Here is a 25,666-nt window from a genome sequence, read left to right as displayed (position 1 = left end):
CATTGGTAATAACAAATTCAACATATAATCTATACTTGGTAAAATTGCTGTCAATTCAAAAACACAGATGTATAAATGCGTCTGTTTCTTCGTTGTGATCAGAGATAAACGTAAACAAAACATTGGTTGTCGTTTTCTATTGTGCTTTTTAGCGTTTAGGAAACGCATGATATAAAATCTCCTTTATTTTGATAATTCTGGATTTTCAATCATACAACAAGCTAGTCTATAGAGTGATAGTTTTGCTATTCACCAGTTGTATTATACAATAGATATGACAAACATTAAAATTTGTCTGTATTTTGGGTTGTGTTATAACGGGAAATATATGGTGTTTACACCTATCCTGGTTGTAATTTTAACCATTTTTCAAGTTATTAGAACTTTAAAGTATATTAAATGTTTTATTTATTTACAAACACAATTTGATATTATAAAGAAATATAGTATAGTACAAAGAAAGTATTGGAAATGGGTAGTAAACACATTTGAATAGGCAAATTGCTGGTTGCCATGGCCACAATGGAATTATTTCTGTTAGTTGTGTTTCGAAATTCGCGATTTTCCCTTTACACGAGGTCATTAATCGACCAAATTCTCGCATAATTCGGGACCCTACTGTACTATTATTATAGTTACCCTTACTACATGATTATTATTATTATTATTATTATTATTATTATTATTATTATTATTATTATTATTATTATTATTATTATTATTATTATTATTATTATTATAACCTGCTAAGATATAATCCTAGTTAACAAAGCAAGATGCTATAAGCCCAAGGGCTCCAACAGGGAAAAATAGCTCAGTGAGGAAAGGATACAATGATATAAATAAACTACAAGATAAGTAATAAACAATCAAAATAAAATATTTTAATAGTAATATCATTATTATTAGATCTTCTGTATACTATCTAAACAATAAAAACTTAAAAAAAAACAAGAGGAAGAGAAATGAGATAGAATAGTGTGCCCGTGTGTACCCTTAGGCAAGAGAATTCTAATCCAAGACAGTGGAAGGCCATGGTACAGAGTCTATGGTAGTACCCAAGACTAGAGAACACTGGTTTGATTTTGGGATTGTCCTTCTCCTACAAGAGCTGCATACCATAGCTAAAAAGTCCACTCAACATTTACCAAGAAAAAAGTAGTCACTGAACAAATACAATGAAGTAATTAACCCTTGAACTAAGAAGGACTGTTTGGTAATCTCAAGTGTTGTCAGGTGTTTGAGGACAGAGGAGAATGTGGAAGGAATAAGCCAGACTATTCGGTGGATGTGTAGGCAAAGGCAAAATGAAGTGTAACCAGAGAGAGAGATCCAATGTAGAACTGTCTGGCCAGTCATAGGACCCAATAACTCTCTGGTGGTAGTAACTCAGTGGGTGGGTGGTGCCCTGGCCAACCTACTACCTACTACCTACAACCCATTTTTTTTCAACTGAGATCATATTTTTAATGGGTGACTATTTTATTCTCGGCCTGGATGGCGGATATCTTTTCTTATTATGAATGAAACATTTTCCGCAATATTAGTCAGAAAAATCTTCGCATCTTATTTCACAGCATGAAAATTTCATAAGCAGAAGCTTTCATATCGAGAAGTATCATTGTATAGAGATAATTTAGTGAGATTTAAGAAATAAATTTGGTGTGGAATTCTACCAAACAGAACTTTCATCTACTTGTATGTCCGGTGTCTTAGGTGGCGTTGTAGGTGGGAGTCAGAGGGGGAGTGCCGGGGGTGAGGGGGAAGAGTGACACAGCTGTGTCTCACGGTAGAGGTTGCTTCCTGTGTGATTTCATCATGTATGCCAACATGGCAATACACTAAAATAGCTCTAACATAATTGTGAATATAGACTAGAACTGCAAATGTCTCAGTTAAATCTCTCAGCTGGAGGGTGTCAGGGAGATAGAGTAATGCCTCATGTAAGAATTGTTGGTATTGTCTAAAAAGAGTGGTGTGATTACGCATGGTAACATAAAAACACGATAGAATAGCCCTCCCACAATCAGGAATAAAGACTAGAATCCCAAGGTCTTCGTTGGTTGGCAGAAGAAAGGAGGAGGGGCTAAAATCAAAGAGGGGAGGGGCATTTTTAATGGAATACCCTTGGTGTAATATAACAACAGGTTGTACTCTTTTGCAGGATATATAAACAATTTCAACTTCCATGTGGTTATGATGCATGCTGTACATCAATGTGTATTGTATCTTGATGTTCAGTGGACATCATCATGGCAAAGGGGGTTAACAAAAAGATATTAAGCTTGCATTTCTAGAGGAGTAATTTATTTCTCTAAACCAAAAAAATCCAGTGAAAATTATAGATACTTCTTAAATTCTAAATTACAAACAAAGCATTCTGTTCAACTTGAAATAAATATTTACCTTCGAACAAGTGTGGGTTCAGTGGGTTCATGTAATAAAGGAACCTCGTGGTATTTTATTACATAATAAGTTCCATCTTCTTGGAGCCCAACATCTTTCCATGATAAACGAACACTAGTTTGAGACAATGGATTGACTTCAAGCTGCAAAGACAAAAAAGGGGTAACTCAAGTAATACTGTGTGTGATAGAAAACTATGGTTAATATCCACATAACTAAATAGAAAATAAAAAGTTCTTTTGATGTATAACATGTAACATACAACACTTGTATATTTACCTATCCTTGGTATCCCTTTTTTAACATATTTCTATCCAATTATTAAAACATTTGAAATTATTGTATTTAATAGGGCATCATTGTTTTGAATGCTTTCAATTAATTTTCGAATACATGATGTTTCCAAATTGCTCAGAAATGCCTAATTATTTAAACATATTATTGTAGGAATATGTCTTACATTATTCTTTTACAGAGTGGTATGATTATGGGTATCCCACCTCTCTTTATGGTGTTACTTGTGTGTTTTTCATCAGCATTGACTTAGGCTACTTCCACCCTGGCCGGTGGCCATGCGCAGTAATTTTCACTTGTGCACCATCCCCTTCTTTCACCTAATCTTACTGGATTTGTGAGGCTGCCCATCCTTCCATGCTGTCGACTCGTAACAGCGGGGAGCTGAGGTCCTGAAGGTCCTTCTGGGAGTTGGAGCGTTTTACAGTTGTCTTAGGGTGACTATTTTCACTTTCCACTACGCCTATATGTTTGGTGAGGTGGCGCAGTTCTTGGGAACTTGTTCCCTGTGTCTACTTCAGTTTACCCATTGGAACGCATTACCAACTGTTATAATGCCGACAGGTAGACCTTGTGCTGCCTTACCCATTCGAAGGCTTCCTTCTTAGTTTTTGGTAGGCTATGGCTGGTTGTGAGGACTTGTCCTCTGTACCCTATCACTGCAGACCCCTTAGAACAATATTCCTGTTCTAATATGGCCGTTAGGCCTTCCTGCCATGCCGCTTCACCAATTTCTGAGTCTCACATCACCACCCTTTTCCCTTCCCTTGTGCCTACCTGGCCCTAGGTGGGAAAGATTTTTTCCTTCCCTTGGCTAAATCTCTCTGCGGCCTTAGAGACCCCTCTTGTGTGTTTTCTATGCCCCTTCCCCTCCCTAGTTAGGCCATAACCTGACTGTACTGGGAACTACGTTCTTTTTGTCTAGTCATCTTACCCTAGCTTTTGAGCTTTCCCTCACCTGGTAGGTAGGCTAGGCTTGCCTGCACAGTTCTCCCTATGGCCTGACCCTATCTGGGCATAGAGTTGGTAACCCTTGGGATCCTCCTCTGCAGGCTTAGCAGTTGCCTGTTCTGTGTCTGCAGCTTCCATTCCTGTGCTATGTCCCTCTTGCTTCAGAGTCTTAACTCCCCTGCCTGGTTAGCTTATCTTGCCAAAAGTGTCGCTTTCTGTCTCTGCTTCCGGTCTTGTCAACTTGAGTTCTTCTAGCACTGGATGTGTGTTGGCTAAGGGTTAATCCCTCTGCCACCTTAGCTGCAGTCTTAGACTAGTCATCTGATCTTAACTATCCTCTCCCATATCTGAGGAACATTGCCCTCAGGAGTTGGTTGGTCGGATCACGCCTGGTTGTCAGGACATCCTTTGAATTTCCAATTCTTCGAGTCCTAGCCATTTTGTACAGCTCTCATTATCTTTTGGGCTAAACTCCCTCTTTTCATACGTTAATGATAATGATCAGGTCTAGGCAGGTTCCCTTATTAGCTGTCTCCTTTAATTTCTGTACTTCCCCTGAGTGTAGACCCTTCCCTATAGGATTGTTCACTCTCTCTCTGTTGACTTTACAATGCCTCTGCCACTTTGGGTCAAGATACCTGGGGTATTGACAGGTCAGTCTTTATCTTGGATACTAGAAATAGTTGCTGCCTTGACCCAGGTGCTGCTGCTTCAGGGGCAGCTGTTGCTGGTCTAGGCAGTATGATAAGTGAATTTGCCTTGTAGGTTGTTCCAATAGACCTACTCTGGAGGTTCTGGTGCCCCTTTGAAGTGAACCTGTTCTACATATTCTTAAAGCGCTGTCAAAGAGTTGGCTTCATAAATCTCCATTGATTTCTGAGCTGTTTGGCATGTGTCTTGATTATTCTTTAACTTTAGCCATATTTAGGTCGTAGGTTTATTTACGTTATGTTTTATCTTAAACATACATTACTTATGTTTACTTAACTTTAAGAACATAATTTTTAACAATGTGTACTTATTTAAATAATTTTTTTCTTCTTTACAGATCGCTGATGATATGGAGTGTTCAACGATCACCTGTACCAGACGGGTCAAGTTGCTCTGTGGCAGCAGGACCTGCCAGATACATGCGGATTACCATGTTTCCAAGGGATCTGTTGCAATCTGGGAAACTACTAATTGTCAGGTTTGCATGGATCTCCTTCGCACCGGCTTCTATGCAACTGAGATCTCCTTGGACGTACAAGAATGGAGTCGGAAGACACTCAGTCACTGGGTAGGAGGCTTCCAGAAGAGCTGTCAACAAGGTGACCCTAATCTTCCTTCTCTGGAACTGAAGGATCTCCTCTTTCCCAAGGCTGAGGTGACCTCTGTGTTAGGTCACCAGTTACCGACAGACAACTCCCACCGGTACCAGCAGATCATGCGGAGGATGAAGTTTAGGACGGTCTGCAAGTTATGGGCCTGGACACTAACAACATTTCGACTACTTCTGTGTCGTCAGAGAAGAACAGGATCCTGCTGACCACGGAAGCCTCCGAAGAGAATGGATTTACCTCAGGTGAATACAGTACCCAGTGCCTCTTTAGTTTGTTCCCCCATCCCTGCTGCTCAAGCCCTAGCTTCCAACTCCACCCTTATCCCTACATTAGGAATACCAACATTGTTTTCAAATAATTACCAAGTAATGTGAATCGAAACTTATTTACTAAACTAAATTACTCCCTCCAATATAGGTTTTGTCAATAAATAATGTTACCGAATAAATATATTCTAAAGTATTGTGATGGTAAATCTAAATTTAATAACAATACCCGCCAAAGTCAACGGCAGGAGCTTGTTTTCAGATGCATGTTGCATAATTTTGTAACTTTTCACATATTTCAACACAAATTGGGATAAATTACATTAAGCATAAGCAAAACATGTTATTATAAACTTTCTTTGAATACCAGAATCTACTAAAAAGATGGAATTAATAAAACTCGCTATTGGGGAAAATAGCTGCTAGGTAAAATAGGTCCTGGGTAAAGGGAACATTCTACTGTTAAATCCAAAGAGGGAATGGATGGGAGAAGGAGGGGTATTGCGGTTGTACCTTGGCGGTAAAATTATTAATTCGTTAAATTGTGATTTTCATGGATTTTATGCAACACTACAGTATCCTCAAACTGAAAATATTGCTATTAATACAATCTGAAACTTTACAAAAAAAATTACAAACCCTTTCTATATGGACTTACATCATAGTCTACGATTAAGTCAGTCCGTATAAAGGGTATACTATTTTTTTCGTAAAGGTTTAGATTCTTGTGTTTTGTGTAAAATATGTAGCTTATACACATAATAAATTAATCAGTGTATTTAAACATATCAGCTGACGTCTCTCTCTTATCCCCTTCTTTACGGACTTACATCATAGGCCTATGATGTAAGTCTGTATAGAAAGGGTTTGTTATTTTTTTGTAAAGGTTTAGATTTTAGGAATAGCAATATTTTCAGTTTGAGGATACTATAATGATGCATGAATTGCATAAAAATCCAAATTAAATGAATTCATAATTTCACTCCCGAGTTACAATCAAAATAACCCTCTTCTCCCTTCCATTGCCTCTTCGGTGTTTGACAGTAAAATGTTCCTTTCTCTAAGTGGGTCCTCATTTTACTTATCCGCTATTTTCACCAATAGCGAGTTTCATTAAATTCCACGTTTTTAGTAGATTCTGGTATTCAAACTAAGTTTATATGCTTTTCTTATGCTTAGTGTAATTTACGCCAGTGTGTTAAATTATGTGAAAAGTTAAAAAATTATGCAGTGTGCACCTGAAAACAGGCTCCTAACGTTGACTTCGGCGGGTGTTGCTATTAAATTTAGATTTAACATCACAATACTTTATATTTATTTGTCAGCATTATCTATTGACAAAACCTATATCTGAGGGAGAAATTAATGTTAGTAAATACGTTTCTATTTACATTACTTGGTCATTAATTGAAAACAATGATGGTATTCTGACAAAAATACTTCTGACTAATCAGTTATTAGGAAACCTTTCTGAGCTAAAAAGGCACCCCTGCAAGTCGGTGCAAATTTGCCTCACTAAAATTAATTGACTATAGGCATTACCATGCTCTTAAGAGAGTGACATTACAGATATTCAAAGTAGCAAGCCAGAACCTTAATTGCTCAGCTTGCAATCGATGTCTGCTCACCATCGATCGCACATCTCGCCTGCTCACCCTCTCACCGGCCCGCTAGAGCACCTTCCTAGGGGACCACCTCAATTAGTGCTTTCAGGCAAAATATTTTTTGCCTTAGGAAGCAGGGTACCTTCTAGAACCAATAGAGCAGTCACATACTGGTGCTCTCCTACCTAATTGCAGACAACCTTCCTCACTGGTTTGCTTGTGAGCTAAGACTCTTGTTGTACTCTCCTAGATACTCCCAGATATATATGGGACAGTGAATAAAAACACACGCAAGTGCACGTTTGGCATAGTCCTACGACTGCTGCTGAATACAGGGGAAGAGATGACTCCCCATAGACCTCTAAGCCTTGAACAAGGGTTCTACAAATCTCATTCAGGATGAAGACTCCAGGGATAGTCAGGCCATTAGACGTCACAATGACGTTCAAATTAAGGAGGCGTACTTCCAGATCCCAATCCAGCCAGCTACCAGAAAGTACCACCATTTGTTATAGCCAGCAGAGTAACAATTTGATGTTCTTTGCTTTGTTCTCTCAACAGCTCTACTAATTTTCACCAAAGTTTTCATTCTAGTTTCAAAAAGGGCACACACCAACGGCACTCATCTTCTGAGTTACCTGGATGATTGATTAATCTTTGTAGACTTCGAAGACAACCTCCTCCACCAAGACAGGCTTCTCTTGTTCTGTCACGAGCTGAGGATCATGGTGAAATGAAAGAGGCCATTTATAGCATTCAAACAAATATTGATTTACCCAGGTATGGAGATTGACATAGTTGTAGGGAAGCCTTCCTATCTCGGACAGACTGGTATGCTTTCTGGAGGTGGCTACCTTTTTTATTCAACAGAGCTATCTACCAGCATAACCTTGGCATAAATTACTGGATCATCTGACTTCTCTGAAATGTCTCGTTCTGAATGGTCGTCTTCACCTGCAGTCTCAACGATGGGAACTGAAAAGACACTGCTCGCAAGACAACAACCCTTCTTTATCATCAGTTCCGATAGGGGGAGATTCCAGACTTGACCTGGGATGTTAATGGGGCAAGACAAACCTTTCAAGGGGTTCACCCGCTTCTTGTCATTTCCATCAACACTTCTGTTCTTCAACGGAAGGGCCAAAGTTAGAATGGGGAGCCCACCTCTTACAACACCTAGTGTCGCGACAATGGACTGACCAGGAGCAATGATGCCATATTGTGTTGAGTATCAACATGCTGGAGCGTCGATGCCATATCATCATGTTGGAGCATCGACCCATTCTTCTAAAACTCCAACACTTTTACCCTCTTTGACCAGACATTCGGTGGCATCGTTGAATGACAAAACTACTGGAGTGACATACATAACCTTGAGTGTCATATACATGTATAAACAAACAAAAAGGTATGGTTCCTCTGCAACTTTTCCAGATAGCTGTAGAAATTCACGAGTAGGCAGTGCTCAACTTGATCTCTCTGACATCCGCTTTATTCCAGGCAAAGAAGAGCACTGTGGCAGACGAGCTGAGCAGGTAGACGCAGATTGTTGGGTCAGAATGGTCTTTGCATCCTTAGATAGTGAACAAAATCCTGATTTAGTGGAATTCCCCGATAGTCTATCTGTTCACAGCAGCCCTAAATTGGAAGATTTCGATATACTACTCACCAGTGGTGCTACACCTGGAAGTTGCGTTCAAGAACGTCTTCTATCAACCTGGGGAAAGGCTCAATGTCTTTGCTCTTCCTTAGTTCTGCCATATAAGGAATGCCTTGAAATGAGTCCAGTCCACTCCCACTCAATACGACTCCAGTAGCCCCAAACTGGCCCAAAGTAAAATGGCACCTGGACCTTCCACTTCTTTCGATAGAGATTCCGAGAGTATTGACTCCTGTCCCTGACCTGTTGTGCCAACCACATACCCAGACAGCTTGGTGAAACCTACAGCTTCATGCACAAAGGTTATCCGGCAATCTCTTCCCAGAGAAAGGCTGTTTGCGTGAAGTGGCGTAAGAGATGGCGGGATACATCTAGAGATCTTAAACTTCTGTGTATCAAACCAAGTGGGTCATCCTCTATGGTTAAACTCGTAGAAGGATTTTTTTTCTCCAATCGGAGCCTCCCTTCCATGCATAGCTGAATTTTACTTTACCTCCGATTAGAAAAGCTCTGCTCAGTATCAACGTTGAAAGGCTATTGCTCAGTCTTGAGCCATATCTTTAGGCTGAAAAGGATTGATACTTCCTGCTCAGCAGCACTCACTAGGCTCATACGGAGTCTTGAGCAGTTCTGTACTGTAATAGATATAAGTCCACCTGCCTGGGATGTTACTAAGGTCGGGAGGTCACTTGAGAGTGAACCTTATGAACCCTCAAAACAGTTTCCTGGCTTATCTTAGCCTCCTCCAAATGAGTTAGCGAACTTCATGGTCTCTCCTTTAGCGTTATTCATATAGTGCTGTAGACAAGTCTCGTTCACATTTGACTCTGGGTTTCAACCTAAAAACCAGAATCCATTGATCCTGATTCCAAGTTTATTATTATTATTATTATTAGCTAAGCTACAATCCTAGTTGGAAAAGTAAGAAAGCCCAAGGGCTCCAACAGAGAAAAATAGCCTAGTTAGGGAAATATATAAGAAAATAAATAAACAATATGAGAAACATTTAAAAATTAATAAAATATTTTTAAAACAGTAACAACACCAAAACAGATTTCATATATTTCATAAACTATAAAATAACTTAATCAGCCTGTTCAACATTAAAACATTTTCTGCAAGTTTTAACTTTTGAAGTTCTACTGATTTAACTACCCAATTAGGAAGATCATTCCACAACTTGGTCACAGCTGGAAAAGAACTTCTAGAATACTGTGTAGTATTGAGCCCAATGATGGAGAAGGCCTGACTATTAGAATTAACTGCATGCCTACTGTTACGATCAGGATGGAACTATCCAGGAAGATCTGAATGAAAAGGATAATCAGAATTCTGAAAAATCTAATGCAACATGCATAACAAACTAAGTGAACGACGGTGCTAGATTAATATCTAAATCAGGAAAAAGAAATTTTATAGACCGTAAGTTCCTTGTCCAACAAATTAGGATGAGAATCAGCAGCTGAAGACTAGATAGGAGAAAAATACTCAAAACATGAATTAAAACACTTCTTCAGAATAGATTGGTCACTGAAAATCTTAAGTCAATAAGCCAATTTTTTGTCCAATTAAAGAAGATATAGACCTTATGTGTTTCTCAAAAGTAAATTTGCTGTCAAGAATCACACCTAAAATTTTAAGTCATACAGAGTTAAGGAAACATTATCAATACCGAGATCTGGATGTTTAGGAGCCACTCTCCTTGATCTAAATACAATCACACTTTGAGTTTTGTTAGGATTCAAATTCATACCTCATAATTTGCACCATGCACTAATTTTAGCTAAATCTTTATTAAGGGATTCAGCAACCCCAGATCTACATTGAGGAGATGGAATTGATGCAAAGAGAGTACCATCATCTGCATATACAACAAGCTTGTTTTCTAAGCCAAACCACATGTGTTATATAGTATAAAAAGTAATGTGCCAAGAACACACATTACTTTTTATACTACATACACATGACACGTGGTTTGGCTTAGAAAACAAGCTTGTTGCATATGCAGATGATGCTACACTCTTTGTATTAATTACATCTCCTGAATGTATGTCTGGGGTTGCTGAATCCCTTAATAAAGATTTAGGTAAAATTAGTGCATGGTGCAAATTATGAGGAATGAATTTGAATCCTAACAAAACTCAAAGTGTGATTGTAAGTAGATCAAGGAGAGTGGCTCCTCAACATCCAGATCTCGGCATTGATAATGTTTCTTTAACTCTGTATGACTCTTAGGAACACCAGATATCACATTCCTATACTCACTATGGTGCCCATCAACAACACCTCTTTGCAATATATTATTCAAAAATTCAATAATGATGCTAAGAAACAACCCACTAACACTCAACTGTTTGAGTTTGAAAACAAGGGCCTCATGATTAACACGGTCAAAGGCAGCACTAAAATCAAGTTCAATCATACAAACTTCTTGACCACAATCAAGGGATTTCTGTACAGCATTGGAGATTGTAAGAAGGGCATCACATGCAAACTAGGGAACAGATGATTACCTTCAGCAAACCTATAAAGACGTTTTGCCAAAAGACATTCAAAAGCTTTAGATAATGTGGGTTATGAAAATTGAGCGGTAATCAATTGGACTTGAGCTACTACAAACACATTTACATGGTGGAGTAACATTACCCATTCTCCAACAGGTGCTAAAAGCTCCTCTTCGTGCCAACTTGCGCAAAATAACAGATAACTTTAGAGATAAGAAATCTGCAGTCTTAATAAAAAACAAAGGAAAAATACCATTTGGGTCTACACCTCCATAAGCATCAAGGTCCATCAACCAAAGCTTTAATTTCACAAGATCAAAAAGCTAAACTACTTATTTTAGCCTCAGGAAAACAAGAATGAGGAAGATCAAGTTTCTCATTACTCTGTTTACTGTCAAACACATCAGCCAAAAGGGTTGCCTTTTCCTTTGAACAGTGAGTGACAGAGCCATCTGGTTTAAGTAAAGGAGGAACTGTAGCATCTACACCAAAGAGTGCAGATTTAAGGGAAATCCACCACTTATGTTAATGGGCTGTACTAGAAAGGGTTTCTTTTATGGTTAAATTGTATTCCTTCTCAGTTGAAGCATAAACTCTCTGAGCTAAAGCTCTAAGCTGATTATAGTTATTCCAAGTCAAATCTGATCTATAACCTTTCGAAAGATGATAGGTCTCTTGCTTATCCAAATAAGCATGTCTACAATCATCATTGAACCACGGTTTGTCCTTCACTCGGTATCTTAGCACACGAGAAGGGATACACCTATCAATTATGTTGACTAGATTCTCATTCAAACGGAGAACAGGATCAACACTACTATACAGTTGTGACCAATTCAAGCCCAAAAGATCACTCAAAATCCCATTCCAGTCTGCCTGAAATTTCATATAAATCTTACACGAGTATGATACATCAGGGACAGGCTGCTGAGTCTTCACTACAAATGAAAACAAGGCATGATCAGATGTCCCAACTGGAAAACCAACCTTACTTGTTATAATGCCATGGGAGTCAGTGTATGTGAGGTCCAAGCAGTTGCCAGACCTGTCAATAGCTTCACTTATGATTTGCTCACAGCCTGATTCAGAGGCAAAGTCTAAAGCTCTTAAGCCAAGGCAATCAGTAGGAGAAACAGAATTTAACTGCTCCTTGTGGTGAGCATTGAAATCACCAACAAAGACAAAAGAGGCCTTTCTATCATCTTCTTGTATCTTAGTCATAATGGTAAGAAGGCAATCAAAGATAGAATCATCCATGTCCGATTTCTTCGCTTTAGGTTGTGAGCCTTAGAACAGTAACTGACAATCCTGAACAGATGCTTTTATGTCCTGTCAAGGCGCTGAGGTGCTACCTTAAACATACACAAACAATTTGACCACACCTCAGCACCTCTTGTTAGGACAGGGAAAGTCAAGAAGAAGGTGACTAAAAATATGATCTCCTCTTGGCTAAGAGAAGTTATTGACCATACCCATTCATCACTCTCACCTTCCGCTATCAGAGTAGTTGGCATGACCCTGGCATTCCGTACGAATCTCTATGGCGCAGGTGCTCCAGGCCGGCACCTGGAAATGACAGACCACATTTACTGACCATTACCTATAGAGATTGACCCACCAGTCCTCAGACACCATTTTACTAGAACCTGTAGTGGCTACACAGCTGGTGGTATAGCTGCCTTGGCTAATCTCACAGGACCTTTATTATTGGATCAAGGATGAAGGTTATGTGTTACAGTGGGATGAAAGTGAAGACTTACTGGCCATTTCCATTTTTCTTTCCTCTTCCTTTCATATTATAAAATATAGATGTGTCATTCACTACACTCCTTCGAGGGGGAGTGTGATCTAACCAGGAAAACCCATGGAAATGTATATATCTCCCTGTTTCTACATAGAAATTTTTTGCTCCGCATCTTTTATTGCACGTGCCAAGGACACGCTGGTATTGCCAAAACACCAGTGCACGAAGTCTAAAGAACTTTAACTCTGCCTTACTTACAAGGTCTGAGTGCTTGGTAGCCTAGAATAAGTACCCAGCCAGTTAGAATATGGACTTCCTCCCACCTAAGGATGACTTTCCCTTGTAAAGGACACAGGTTTATATTTGTGCCAGAACAAATGACAAATTTAATGATAATTTGCATTTTTCCTAACTATTTAAATATGAGTCCTTTACCTATACTTTCTTGCCATCACCTACCTTCTAGAAAGCATCAGCTACAATCAAAGTGAATGGTCAGTGCGAAAGAAAAGGGGCACGGCTTCCCTGTTTCCGGCTGGTAACTACTGACCACCTGTTTACACGTTATTAAAGTTTAACTGCTGTGTTCTCCAGCTTCGTTGGTATTCTAACCTATGTAAAGGACTCAGGTTTGTATACTTAGGAAAAATAGAAATTATCTCAAAATTTGTCATACAGTAATTCATAGATTACTTGAATTATGGGCTAATTACCTGATCAATATCATGAGTTGTATTAGGATATGCAGGATTACCCGGAGAGGGTTGATGAACATTAATTTCTTGAACACTAGGCAATCCTTCACCAACTGAATTGACAGCCCTTAACTCAACCTCATACCATGCAACATCTGTAATTAACAAACAAGAGTTAACATCAGCAACATTGTATAATATAAAAGTTCTGAAACCAAAGATTAATAGAATAAGCAATCTCATGTTCCTGTTTGTAAAAGAATCACTGAAATTAAATGGAAATCGGTAACATTACCTAAATTATTACAAACTCAAGTTGAGTGCACTCGAAAATAGCAAGCAAGAACATTTGGCTTACTAACCATCAGATTTCCACCAAATTAATTAATGAGTACTGTTCAACATGTTTATGATCAGAAAGGTAAAGTCAGAAATTAGGTACAATGAATGACTACAATATCTCTTCTTTCCCACTGTTATTGCTATATTAAAAAGATAGTTGCCTGATGAGCCCTCTCCAATGCCTTCTATCAAAGGAATTTTCTTTCACCAAACCTCTTCTCTCTTCTCCATATCCTCCTTTACCTTATATCACCATCTAATTATCTACCTCCCTCTTGATCCCAAGCCTCCCAAGCCCTCCTAATGCCATCCCCACCATTCACCCTCAACATGTGCTCCCCCATCTCAGTCATAACATTCTTATCACCACTGTATACTACACCTGCCATTCTTCTTATTTCATCATTTTCTAATCTGTCTAGCAGTGTTATTACCGTGATCCACCTCGGCATTCTCATCTCTGTTCTCTTATACTTTACTTCCTCTTTTCATCTCAGAGTCCACATTTCCCATCCATACATTACCATTGGACATATTAATGTGCTATACATCTTGACTTTTAAATTCATTTGCATTTTTTTTATCACATACCACTCCTGACACCTCCTTCCACTTCCCCAAGGCTGCTTTCATCCTATTCTCAACTTCAGACTTACATTCTACATCCTGACTTATAGAAGTTATCAATTACCTAAATTGTTCCACCATAGCTTCAGTCTTATCCACATTTACTCCCAAGCCACCACTCTCCAAAGTCTCTTGCCACTCTACAACACTCCTCTAAGTCTTCCTAATTTTCAGTAGTAATCACCAAATCATCTGAATATATCAACTCCCACAACTCTTCATTCATATTTCTTCACTTAACATATCTATGATCACCATAAATAAAAATGGGTTTAATGCTGACCCCTGGTATAATCCAACATTAACTTCAAGGGTTTCTGTTTCCCCAACAGCTGTTATTACTTTTGTCCCCATTCTTTTGTACATCATCTCTACCATTCTAACCCACTTTTCTGGGAATTTCCTCTTCCTCAAGCACAAAAACATCCCTTCTCTTAGTATTCTATCATAAGCCTTCTCTAGATCTACAAAAGTACAGAGGAACTTCTGGTTTCCCTCTAGCCTCTTTTCCTGTAGCTGCCTTACTGTAAAGATGGCATCCCCAATCCCTCACCCCTTCATGAATCCATAATCCTGTTTCCCTATATTTACAATCCCTCATCTAGTACCCTCTCAAAAACTTTCAAACCATGCTCTGTTAGTTGAATTCCCTTGTTGTTACAACATTTCAAGACATCACCTTTCTGCTTAAATGTAGATACCATTAGTCTCGCCTCCCAGTCTTTAGGCATTATTTCTTTTTCTCATATTGCTTTTTGTAAATCCAGCATCCATTCTTCCCCCCTTTGTCACTAGTAAATTGACCATTTCAATTTGAAACTATGATGGGCCTGGTACTATACAGTTTTTCATTTTACTCAATACCCAACTAACCTCTATATTCTGTATCTACACCACTGGCCCCTCCACCCTTTGTGCTCCTCCCACCTCCTCTTTCTCATGATCAGTATTCAATATTTGTTCAGAATATTCTTTATATCTCCTCTTAAAGTCATCTCTATGCAATATATTTCTATTTCCCAGCTGCCCCAAATCTTGTATTTGCCTTTTCCTTAAGTTTGAAATCTTACGGATACCCTTTTCTCCTTCCCTTGTTCCTAGCCTTTCATTCAATTGCTCTACTGCTCTTCCAATAGCTATACCTGCTTTCCTCCTAGAATCTTTTTCCTCTTCTCTGTACCGTTCCTCTGCACCCTGGGTGTGCTTTACTTTCCAGTCCTTAAATGCCTTTGATTTTCTTTTAACCGACTGTTGCTCCTCTTTCCCCCGCACCACTTTTCATCTTTCATCATACCATATCTGTTGGTTCTTCCCAATAATTTATCTGTTTCCCTGACATATATTTCTTTTATACCCAAGCAGATATTTTCCATTCTGTTACCCTGTTCACTCTCTAAGTTCGCCCTTTCAAGTCATTTCTCTTTCAAATTCATCATAAATTGCTCACCATTTTGTCCTTTAGGGTCCAGAACCTTAAATCTAGATCTTCTATTTCTCTTCTTGGGTTTTCTACCTGTTATTTTAAACCCATCACTCCCAGTCTATGATGTTTAACACATGCTTCCCTCAAAATCACTCTAACAGTTCTTCACATTGTTTTTATCAACTCCTCTTACCAGGATGTAATCTATTTGGCTTTCCACTCCTCTACTTTCATAGGTTATCAGGCACTTATCCAACTTCTGAAACCAGGTGTTTATACAGGCCAACTCAAAACTCTGAGCCATCTCTTAATATACTCCCCAAATTCATTTAAAATCCCAAAGCCATGGCCTTCATGACCTCCTCATATCCATCCCTTTTTTTCCCCACTCTGTCATTCATGCTTGCTCCTATTAATAGCTTCTTCCCCTCCTTCGTTGCTTTAATAGCTGCCTCAAACTCTTATCTAAATATTTTTTTTTGTTCTTAGCGAAACATCTGAGGGGCATATAATGGAATTCTATTTAGTATCTAATCCCCTATCATTATTAGACTCCCTAAAAGCCTATAATTTACTTTCTTTACTTCTACCACTTTTTTGTTCTAGATATTATCAAGCAAGACCCCAAATCCATGCCTTCCCTCTTGTGACCTGCTGTAATAGAGTTCCATTTCCTTTACATCTTGTCTCCTGCACACACAGAATTTCCTCCTGAACTAAAAATTCAATATCTCTTTTGTTTTCACTTACATTAGGGCTGTACATATGTTAGCATACCCACACTTATTGTCAATAAAGTATATAATGTGAACATTATTAACACTATCATCTTACCTAAGCCATTAATAATATAAGTTGATTGATCTGGAGCCAAATTAACTGGATCTAACCAGGCCTTTCCCTTAGGACGATATTTAAGTATGTATCTTTCTATTTCAGCTTCATTTTCCTCTGGAGGCTGCCAGTCAATCTGTAAAAAATTACATAAATATTTGTTAAAAACTTCCAGCCACAAACTGCAATATTGCTACATATACATTTTACAATGATTTTTTTTTATATCCACTCTCTCAAAATGGAAATTACAAATATAATTTCTGAAGAATTAATACATTTTTCAAGTCCCCTTTACCTCTCCTACTTCAAAGATAACAAAATAGTCTACTTTTCAGCAACTTGTGTTACAAAAGGCATACTATTCTAATTTAAGGAAACATAATCTAAGGGTAGGCCTGCATTGCTTCCTTAAAACCATCACTCTTTAGTACTTATTGTGAAGCAACAACCAAGTTCCAGTAAGTACAGTATATATTCTGCTAATAAATGTATAATTATCTAAACATCTCTAGTACTGTGATACATTTCAAACTGAAGCACAGTACATACAATGAAAATGAGGTTACATGGAGAATGACTCCATGATTCTAAATTTAAGAATATCTTATCTTTTAACTCAATGGAAGGCTACCTCTATTTTTAACCTGTGGCATCTGGATACATAAATCTAGAAAAAACAATCAAACAGCATATGGTGTCTTGAAAAAGATTGAAAATACTTTTATTAATGATTCTATAATGAGTGAGATACCATTACAATATTGGTTAAACATTTTTCATTCATGAAAAACAAATGGGTAGGACTGATTTTCTAACAATGAAGCTAGAAAATCTACAATACTTTTTTGGTAAACCTAACATCAAACCAATAATTTTTCTTATTGTAGGGGTTAGGAATAAAATAGTTTGAAAAGTACTATTATGTAATTTTTGAAGAATGAAGACGTTGAAAAAACCCTTGGGTAGCATAGCAAACAGAATAAATCCTCTAATTATGTCAGCAAATGTCACCAAAGCTTCGACAAGCTGACGTGACAGACAAATGTGCAAGATATGAATCAAAATATAACTAATCTTGTACTTATCCATATCTTGCATCCACTACAGTCAACTCTCATTCCCACAGTTAATTAGTTCATGACAATGGCCGCGTATGGCTAAATCACGGAATACATGATAAGTCTGTCTAATGTGGACCACAAGTCCCCAACTTTTTCCATATTTTAATCAAACTGTATTTTACCTAAAATAAATAACTATGCATTATTATATTCAATAACTTTGAGTTTAAGAATGAAAGTAGCATGAGTATTGTGAATTGTGTGAGAAATTCGTATATTGATATTAAAGATGACACACACACACACACACACACACACACACACACACACACACACACACACACTCTCTCTCTCTCTCTCTCTCTCTCTCTCTCTCTCTCTCTCTCTCTCTCTCTCTCTTTTATAGTAAGAGTATAAAATGTTCAGAAATAAATGAAGAACTGAACAAAGAATGGAAAAATGTATTTGTAAGTGATAATATACAGGTAAATACGGACATACTGTACTGTACAAAATACTGGAGAAAATTGTAGAAAAATATGTACCGAAAAAAAAAAACAATAAACAAAAGACATGCATACCAAGAGACAGAAGGATCTTATTTTAGAAAATTAGAAAGTGGAAGAAAAATCTTGCAAAAGAAAAAAATGTGTGGAAAATGATAGAAATGAAATGTAAGATAGAAAATGCAGAACAAAAGATTGTGCAATCGAAATAAAATGAAAAAAGGGACTTAGAAGAAAGGACACTTCAAAATATAAAAATAAAACCCAAAGTACTTTACTCCTATGCAAAAAAGATGAATAAAGGGAGATTAGAATAGGCCCTCTACGAATTGAAGGACGACTAACGAATGAAAAAAAGGAAATATGCAACATATTAGCAGAAAAATATAAGAGTGAGTTCATACCAAGAATTGCGAATGAGAATAATGAAACAGAGATGAGAGAAGAAAATGTCGAATATCTAACGGATATAGATATTAACGAAGCAGATATTGTCAAGGCTATAAACGAAATTAAAAATGGATCGGCAGCCCGACCAGATGGAATTCCAGCGATTTTGTTAAAAATGTTATTTTCATTAGTAAAATAAATTTTTGAATATACTTACCCGATAATCATGTAGCTGTCAACTCCGTTGCCCGACAGAATTCTACGGACGGGATACGCCAGCGATCGCTATACAAGAAGGGGGTGTACTCACCAGCGCCACCTGTGGCCAGGTACTGCAGTACTTCTTGTTGACACCACCTCAATTTTTCCTCGGTCCACTGGTTCTCTATGGGGAGGAAGGGTGGGTCAATTAAATCATGATTATCGGGTAAGTATATTCAAAAATTTATTTTACTAATGAAAATAACATTTTTCAATATTAATCTTACCCGATAATCATGTAGCTGATTCACACCCAGGGAGGTGGGTGAAAACCAGTGTACATGTATATCAAGAAGCTAAGTATCCCGTATTTCATATTATCAGTTATTCAAAATAACAATGAAATTATAAGTACCTGGTAAGGAAGTCGACTTGAACCATTACTCTGCCTTTAATAAGTTCGTCTTCCTTACTGAGCGCAGCGTTCCTCTTAGGAGGCTGAACAACTCTAAGGTGCTGAAGTATAAAGGGCTGCAACCCATACTAAAGGACCTCTACACAACCTCTAACCTAGGCGCTTCTCAAGAACGAATTGACCACCCGCCAAATCAACTAGGATGCGGAAGGCTTCTTAGCCTACCGTAACAACCCAAAAACAACAATAAAAGCATTCAAGAGAAAGGTTAAAAAAGGTTATGGGATTAAGGGAATGTAGTGGCTGAGCCCTCACCTACTACTGCACTCGCTGCTACGAATGGTCCCAGGGTGTAGCAGTTCTCGTAAAGAGACTGGACATCTTTGAGATAAAATGATGCAAACACTGACTTGCTCCTCCAATAGGTTGCATCCATAATACTCTGCAGAGAACGGTTCTGTTTGAAGGCTATCGAAGTAGCTACAGCTCTCACTTCGTGGGTCCTTACCTTCAGCAAAGCAAGGTCTTCATCCTTCATGTGAGAATGAGCTTCTCTAATCAGAAGCCTTATGTAATACGAAACTGCGTTTTTGGACATAGGCATCGAAGGTTTCTTGATGGCACACCATAAGGCCTCTGATTGTCCTCGTATAGGTTTTGACCTTTTAAGATAGTACTTTAGAGCTCTGACAGGGCAAAGAACTCTCTCTAGTTCGTTACCCACCATGTTGGAAAGGCTAGGAATTTCGAACGATCTAGGCCAAGGACGTGAAGGAAGTTCATTTTTTGCCAAAAACCCGAGCTGTAAGGAACATGTTGCTGTTTCGGATGTGAATCCTATGTTCCTGCTGAAGGCGTGAACCTCACTAACTCTTTTGGCTGTTGCAAGGCAGACGAGGAAAAGAGTTTTGAGAGTAAGGTCTTTGAAAGAGGCTGACTGGAGAGGTTCAAATCTAGGAGACATAAGGAACCTTAAGACTACGTCTAGATTCCAGCCTGGAGTGGACAAGCGACGTTCTTTAGAGGTCTCGAAAGACTTAAGGATGTCCTGTAGATCCTTGTTGGAGGAAAGATCCAAGCCTCTGTGGCGGAAAACTGATGCCAACATACTTCTGTACCCTTTGATCGTAGGAGCCGAAAGAGATCTAACATTCCTAAGATGTAACAGGAAGTCAGCAACTTGGGTTACAGAGGTATTGGTAGAGGAAACTGCATTGGCTCTGCACCAGCTTCGGAAGACTTCCCACTTGGATTGATAGACTCTACGAGTGGATATCCTCCTTGCTCTGGCAATCGCTCTGGCTGCCTCCTTCGAAAAGCCTCTAGCTCTAGAGAGTCTTTCGATAGTCTGAAGGCAGTCAGACGAAGAGCGTGGAGGCTTGGGTGTACCTTCTTTACGTGAGGTTGACGTAGAAGGTCCACTCTTAGAGGGAGAGTCCTGGGAACGTCGACCAGCCATTGCAGTACCTCTGTGAACCATTCTCTTGCAGGCCAAAGGGGAGCAACCAACGTCAGCCGTGTCCCTTCGTGAGAGACGAACTTCTGAATAACTCTGTTGATGATCTTGAACGGCGGGAATGCATATAGATCGAGATGGGACCAATCCAGCAGAAAAGCATCCACGTGAACTGCTGCCGGGTCTGGAATTGGGGAACAGTACAATGGGAGCCTCTTGGTCATGGAGGTGGCGAACAGATCTATCGTTGGCTGACCCCACAAGGTCCAAAGTCTGCTGCACACGTTCTTGTGAAGGGTCCATTCTGTGGGGATGACTTGACCCTTCCTGCTGAGGCGATCTGCCGAGACATTCATATTGCCCTGAATGAATCTCGTTACCAGCGTGAGGTTTAGACTTCTTGACCAAATGAGGAGGTCCCTTGCTATCTCGTACAGCTTCCTCGAATGAGTCCCTCCCTGCTTGGAGATGTATGCCAAGGCTGTGGTGTTGTCGGAGTTCACCTCCACCACCTTGTTTAGCAGGAGGGACTTGAAGTTCATTAAGGCCAGATGTACTGCCAACAACTCCTTGCAATTGATGTGAAGCGTTTCCTGTTCCTTGTTCCATGTTCCCGAGCATTCCTGTCCGTCCAAGGTCGCGCCCCAGCCCGAGTCTGATGCGTCCGAATAGAGATGAAGATTGGGGGTCCGAACAGCTAACGAGAGACCCTCCTTGAGAAGGATGTTGCTCTTCCACCACATGAGAGTAGTCTTCATCTCTTTGGTAACAGGAATAGAGACCGCTTCGAGCGTCATATTCTTGTCCCAGTGAGCTGCTAGATGGTATTGAAGGGGGCGGAGGTGGAGTCTCCCTAACTCGGTGAACAGGGCTAACGATGACAGGGTCCCTGTTAGACTCATCCACTGTCTCACCGAGCATCTGTTCCTCTTCAGCATGCTCAGTATGCACTCTAGGGCTTGGTTGATTCTTGGGGCCGACGGAAAAGCCCGAAAAGCTTGACTCCGAATCTCCATTCCCAGGTAAACGATGGTTTGGGAAGGAATAAGCTGGGACTTCTCTAAGTTGACCAAAAGACCCAGTTCCTTGGTCAAGTCCAAAGTCCAACTGAGACTCTCCAGACAGCGACGACTTGTGGGGGCTCTTAACAGCCAGTCGTCTAAATAAAGGGAGGCTCTGATGTCCGCCAAGTGGAGGAATTTCGCAATATTCCTCATCAGTCGCGTAAACACCATAGGTGCCGTGCTTAGGCCAAAACACAGGGCTTGGAATTGGTACACAACCTTTCCAAAAACGAATCTCAGAAAAGGTTGGGAGTCTGGATGAATGGGAACGTGAAAGTAGGCGTCTTTCAGATCCAACGAGACCATCCAGTCCTCCTGCCTGACCGCTGCTAGGACCGACTTCGTCGTCTCCATAGTGAACGTCTGCTTGGTGACATAAGCATTGAGCGCACTGACGTCCAGCACCGGTCTCCAACCTCCTGTCTTCTTGGCCACCAGAAAGAGACGGTTGTAGAAGCCCGGGGATTGATGATCCCGGACTATCACCACTGCCTCCTTCTGTAACAGGAGCGACACCTCTTGATGTAACGCTAGCCTCTTGTCCTTTTCCTTGTAGTTGGGAGAGAGGTTGATGGGAGAAGTGGTCAGAGGGGGATTGCGGCAGAATGGTATCCTGTAACCCTCCCTTAGCCACTTGACAGACTGGGCGTCTGCACCTCTTCTTTCCCAAGCTTGCCAGAAGATCTTGAGTCTGGCTCCTACAGCTGTCTGGAGAGGAGGAGAGTCAATGTTTGCTTTTCGAAGACTTGGTACCTTTCTTGGACCTGCCCCTGTGACCGTCTGGGCGGGTACCTCCTCGGCTGGGGGCTCTGCCACGAAAGGGCGGAATAAATCTGGTAGCAGGAGTATCAGCCACTGGGGTGCGGTAAGTTCTAGGAACTGAAGGAGGAACCTTAGCCTTCCGTGCTGAAGAGGCCACAAGGTCATGCGTGTCCTTCTGAATAAGAGCCGCAGACAATTCCTTGATAAGATCCTCAGGAAACAGGAACTTAGAAAGAGGAGCAAAAAGTAACTGTGACCTTTGGCAAGAGGTGATACCAGTGGAAAGGAAGGAGCAAAGTTGTTCCCTTTTCTTGAGGACTCCCGATACAAACATAGAGGCAAGTTCGCCGGAACCATCGCGAATTGCTTTGTCCATACAGGACATGATCAGCATGGCCGAGTCTTTGTCAGATGGGGCAGTCTTCTTGCTCAAGGCCCCCAGGCACCAGTCGAGAAAATTAAAAATTTCAAAGGCGCGAAAGACTCCCTTTAAGAAGTGGTCCAGGTCAGAAAAGGTCCAGCAGACCTTAGAGCGTCTCATAGCCGACCTTCGTGGAGAGTCAACCAAACTTGAGAAGTCAGCCTGGGCAGAGGCAGGGACCCCCAATCCTGGTTCCTCTCCTGTGGCATACCAGACGCCCGCCTTAGAAGTCAGCTTAGGAGGTGGAAACATAAAAGACGTCTTTCCCAGTTGCTGCTTGGACTGCAACCAATCCCCTAACATTCTCAAAGCTCTCTTTGAAGATCTAGCGAAGACGAGCTTAGTGTAGGCAGACTTAACAGGTTGCATGCCTAGAGAGAACTCGGATGGAGGAGAGCGAGGGGTAGCAGAAACAAAGTGATCCGGGTATAACTCTCTGAACAGAGCCAGGACCTTGCGAAAGTCAATGGAGGGTGGCAAAGACTTGGGTTCCTCCACGTCAGATGAAGGATCATCCAGGTGAGCAGCTTCATCCTCAGAAACCTCATCACCTGAGGGTTGAGAAGCGAGAGGTAAAGTTAAAGCGGTATGCTGAATGGCTGAATCCTGAAGAGCGGGTGCATGCGCACTTGCGGATTCATCCTCAAGTCTCTGTTGAAGAGGATGAGGGCTGGTAATGACAAAGTCATGAGGCTGGGATGAAGGAGGTTCTGCGGAGGTCTGAGGAGCAAGCGTGGTGAGAGGCGACTGTTGTAAAACATGAGGCTCATGCTGCATAGACTGCGGTTCAAGTTGAATGGGAAGAGGCTCAAGCTGAGGAGAAAGTGGTAGATGCATGCGTTGAGGTGGCTGACTCATAGCATGAGGTTCCTGCCTCAAGAGTTGCGCTTGCTTCAAGGGTTGAGGTGGCTGCGCAGAGAGAGGCTCTTGTCTCACGAGTTGAGGTTCTTGAGGTGCTTGCCTCGAGAGTTGAGGTTCTCGCCTCGAGGAAAGTGGAGGTGGCTGCTGCGAGAGTTGAGGTGGCTGCCTCAAGGATGGTAGAGGTTGTCGTACCTCAAGAGGTTGCTGCCTCGAGGATGGTTGTAATGCAAGATACTCCTGCCTCAAGGGTAGAGGAGGTTGTTGTAAAGCATAAGGCTCCTGCCCCCATTGTTGAGGAGGTTGCCGCGTGGTAAGAGGCTCCTGCCTCAAGGAAAGTGGAGGTTGCTGCACAGCGCTGGTATCTGGCAACTCCCAACGCGGCAGCTCACGCATGGAGGTAGCTTGAGGAACCTCAACATCATACGTCTGGCAGATTGGACTGCGCAGAGGAGGAGGAGCGCTCGCAGGAGGAGGTGTATTAACCTTCTCTGCCTGAAACTCCCGCATCAACACCGCAAGCTGCGACTGCATAGTCTGCAGCATAGCCATCTTAGGATCAACAGCAGTTGAGGTCTGTTGAGGCATAGCTTTAACAGAAGTTGAGGTCTGTTGAGGCATCGCCTTACCTCTCTTAGGAGGCGTGCAGTCACCTGATGACTGCGGCGAGTCCGAGCTAGCCCAATGGCTACACCCGGGCTGTTGGACTCGCGCGGTCTGGACTTTACGCTTAAGAGGTCTTGAGACCTGAGTCCAGCGTTTTCTCCCAGAAAAATCTTCTGCAGACGAGGAAATTAAGGGCTCAATCGTCTGAGAGTGGAAGTGACGATCTCTATAAGATACGCCCGCAACCACTGAGGATACTACTGTGCGCCGATCAAGGCCTGCCGAACCCTTTTGCCCTTCGACATTGCTTCTCCCCTGGGCTTGGGAGCTTGCAAGAGGTCCCGGACTGGGAGGACGACTGGCACGCACAGAAGTATCCTCACGCGCAACACTGACACTGACACTAGCACTAGGCACAGCACTGGCACTACCACTTCCCACTGCACTTTTCACTTTAAGTTCCTTGACGTCTGCCAAGAGGAACTTGTGGTCACTCACTACCGACTCCACCTTATCACCTAAAGCCTGAATGGCACGTAAAACAACCGACATATCAGGCTGAGCACTAATAGTAGGTTCGGGGGTAGCCACTACAGGGGGAGGAAAAGGATGAGGATCATGGGGGGATGAATAACGCAAAGAGCGAGCCGAACTCCTCCTAACTCTCTCCCTCTCTAACTTAGTCGTATATTTAAGGAATTGAATAAAATCAAATTCCGAAAGACCGGCACATTCCTCACATCGATCATCCAACTGGCAGGATTTTCCCCGACAGTCGGAACAAACGGTGTGAGGATCAACCGAGGCCTTCGGAAGACGCCTAACACAAGTGCTAACTCTACATCGTCTTTGGGTAGGAGCTTGTGAATGGTCGGACATCTTGAATCAGAGAACAGTCAAAGGGGGTTTCCAAATTAAAGCAAAGATCGTTATACCATTAATCAAAATTAATCCAAACGCTATCTAAGTTAAGGGAAAAGCTTCCTGTATAGCGAAAGCTGAAATCTCAGAGCAATACTTCACCAAAACCGTGAACAAAGACTCCAAAATTATAAGCGTATCCATGTAGGTCTTGCCGGAAGCACAACAGAGGAAAAATTGAGGTGGTGTCAACAAGAAGTACTGCAGTACCTGGCCACAGGTGGCGCTGGTGAGTACACCCCCTTCTTGTATAGCGATCGCTGGCGTATCCCGTCCGTAGAATTCTGTCGGGCAACGGAGTTGACAGCTACATGATTATCGGGTAAGATT

General features: G+C 41.0%; 1 protein-coding gene across 3 annotated transcripts in view; it reads right to left on the bottom strand.

The window, feature by feature from the left end:
- LOC137642592 (protogenin B-like) overlaps positions 1-25,666 on the bottom strand; it is a 315,452-nt gene that overhangs the window by 144,715 nt on the left and 145,071 nt on the right. For all 3 annotated transcript variants that reach the window (XM_068375286.1, XM_068375285.1, XM_068375287.1), the window contains 3 exons: positions 16,673-16,808; positions 13,465-13,601; positions 2,407-2,549 (listed from right to left, as the gene is read on the bottom strand). In XM_068375286.1, coding sequence (XP_068231387.1) covers positions 2,407-2,549; positions 13,465-13,601; positions 16,673-16,808 — 416 coding nt within the window. The remainder of the gene's footprint in view (positions 1-2,406; positions 2,550-13,464; positions 13,602-16,672; positions 16,809-25,666) is intronic.

Source organism: Palaemon carinicauda, chromosome 6 (genome assembly GCF_036898095.1).
Source record: "Palaemon carinicauda isolate YSFRI2023 chromosome 6, ASM3689809v2, whole genome shotgun sequence".
In the NCBI taxonomy this organism is placed as follows: Eukaryota; Metazoa; Arthropoda; class Malacostraca; order Decapoda; family Palaemonidae; genus Palaemon; species Palaemon carinicauda.
Note: the sequence above shows the minus strand (reverse complement) of the source record. Positions and strands in the feature narration are given on the sequence as shown.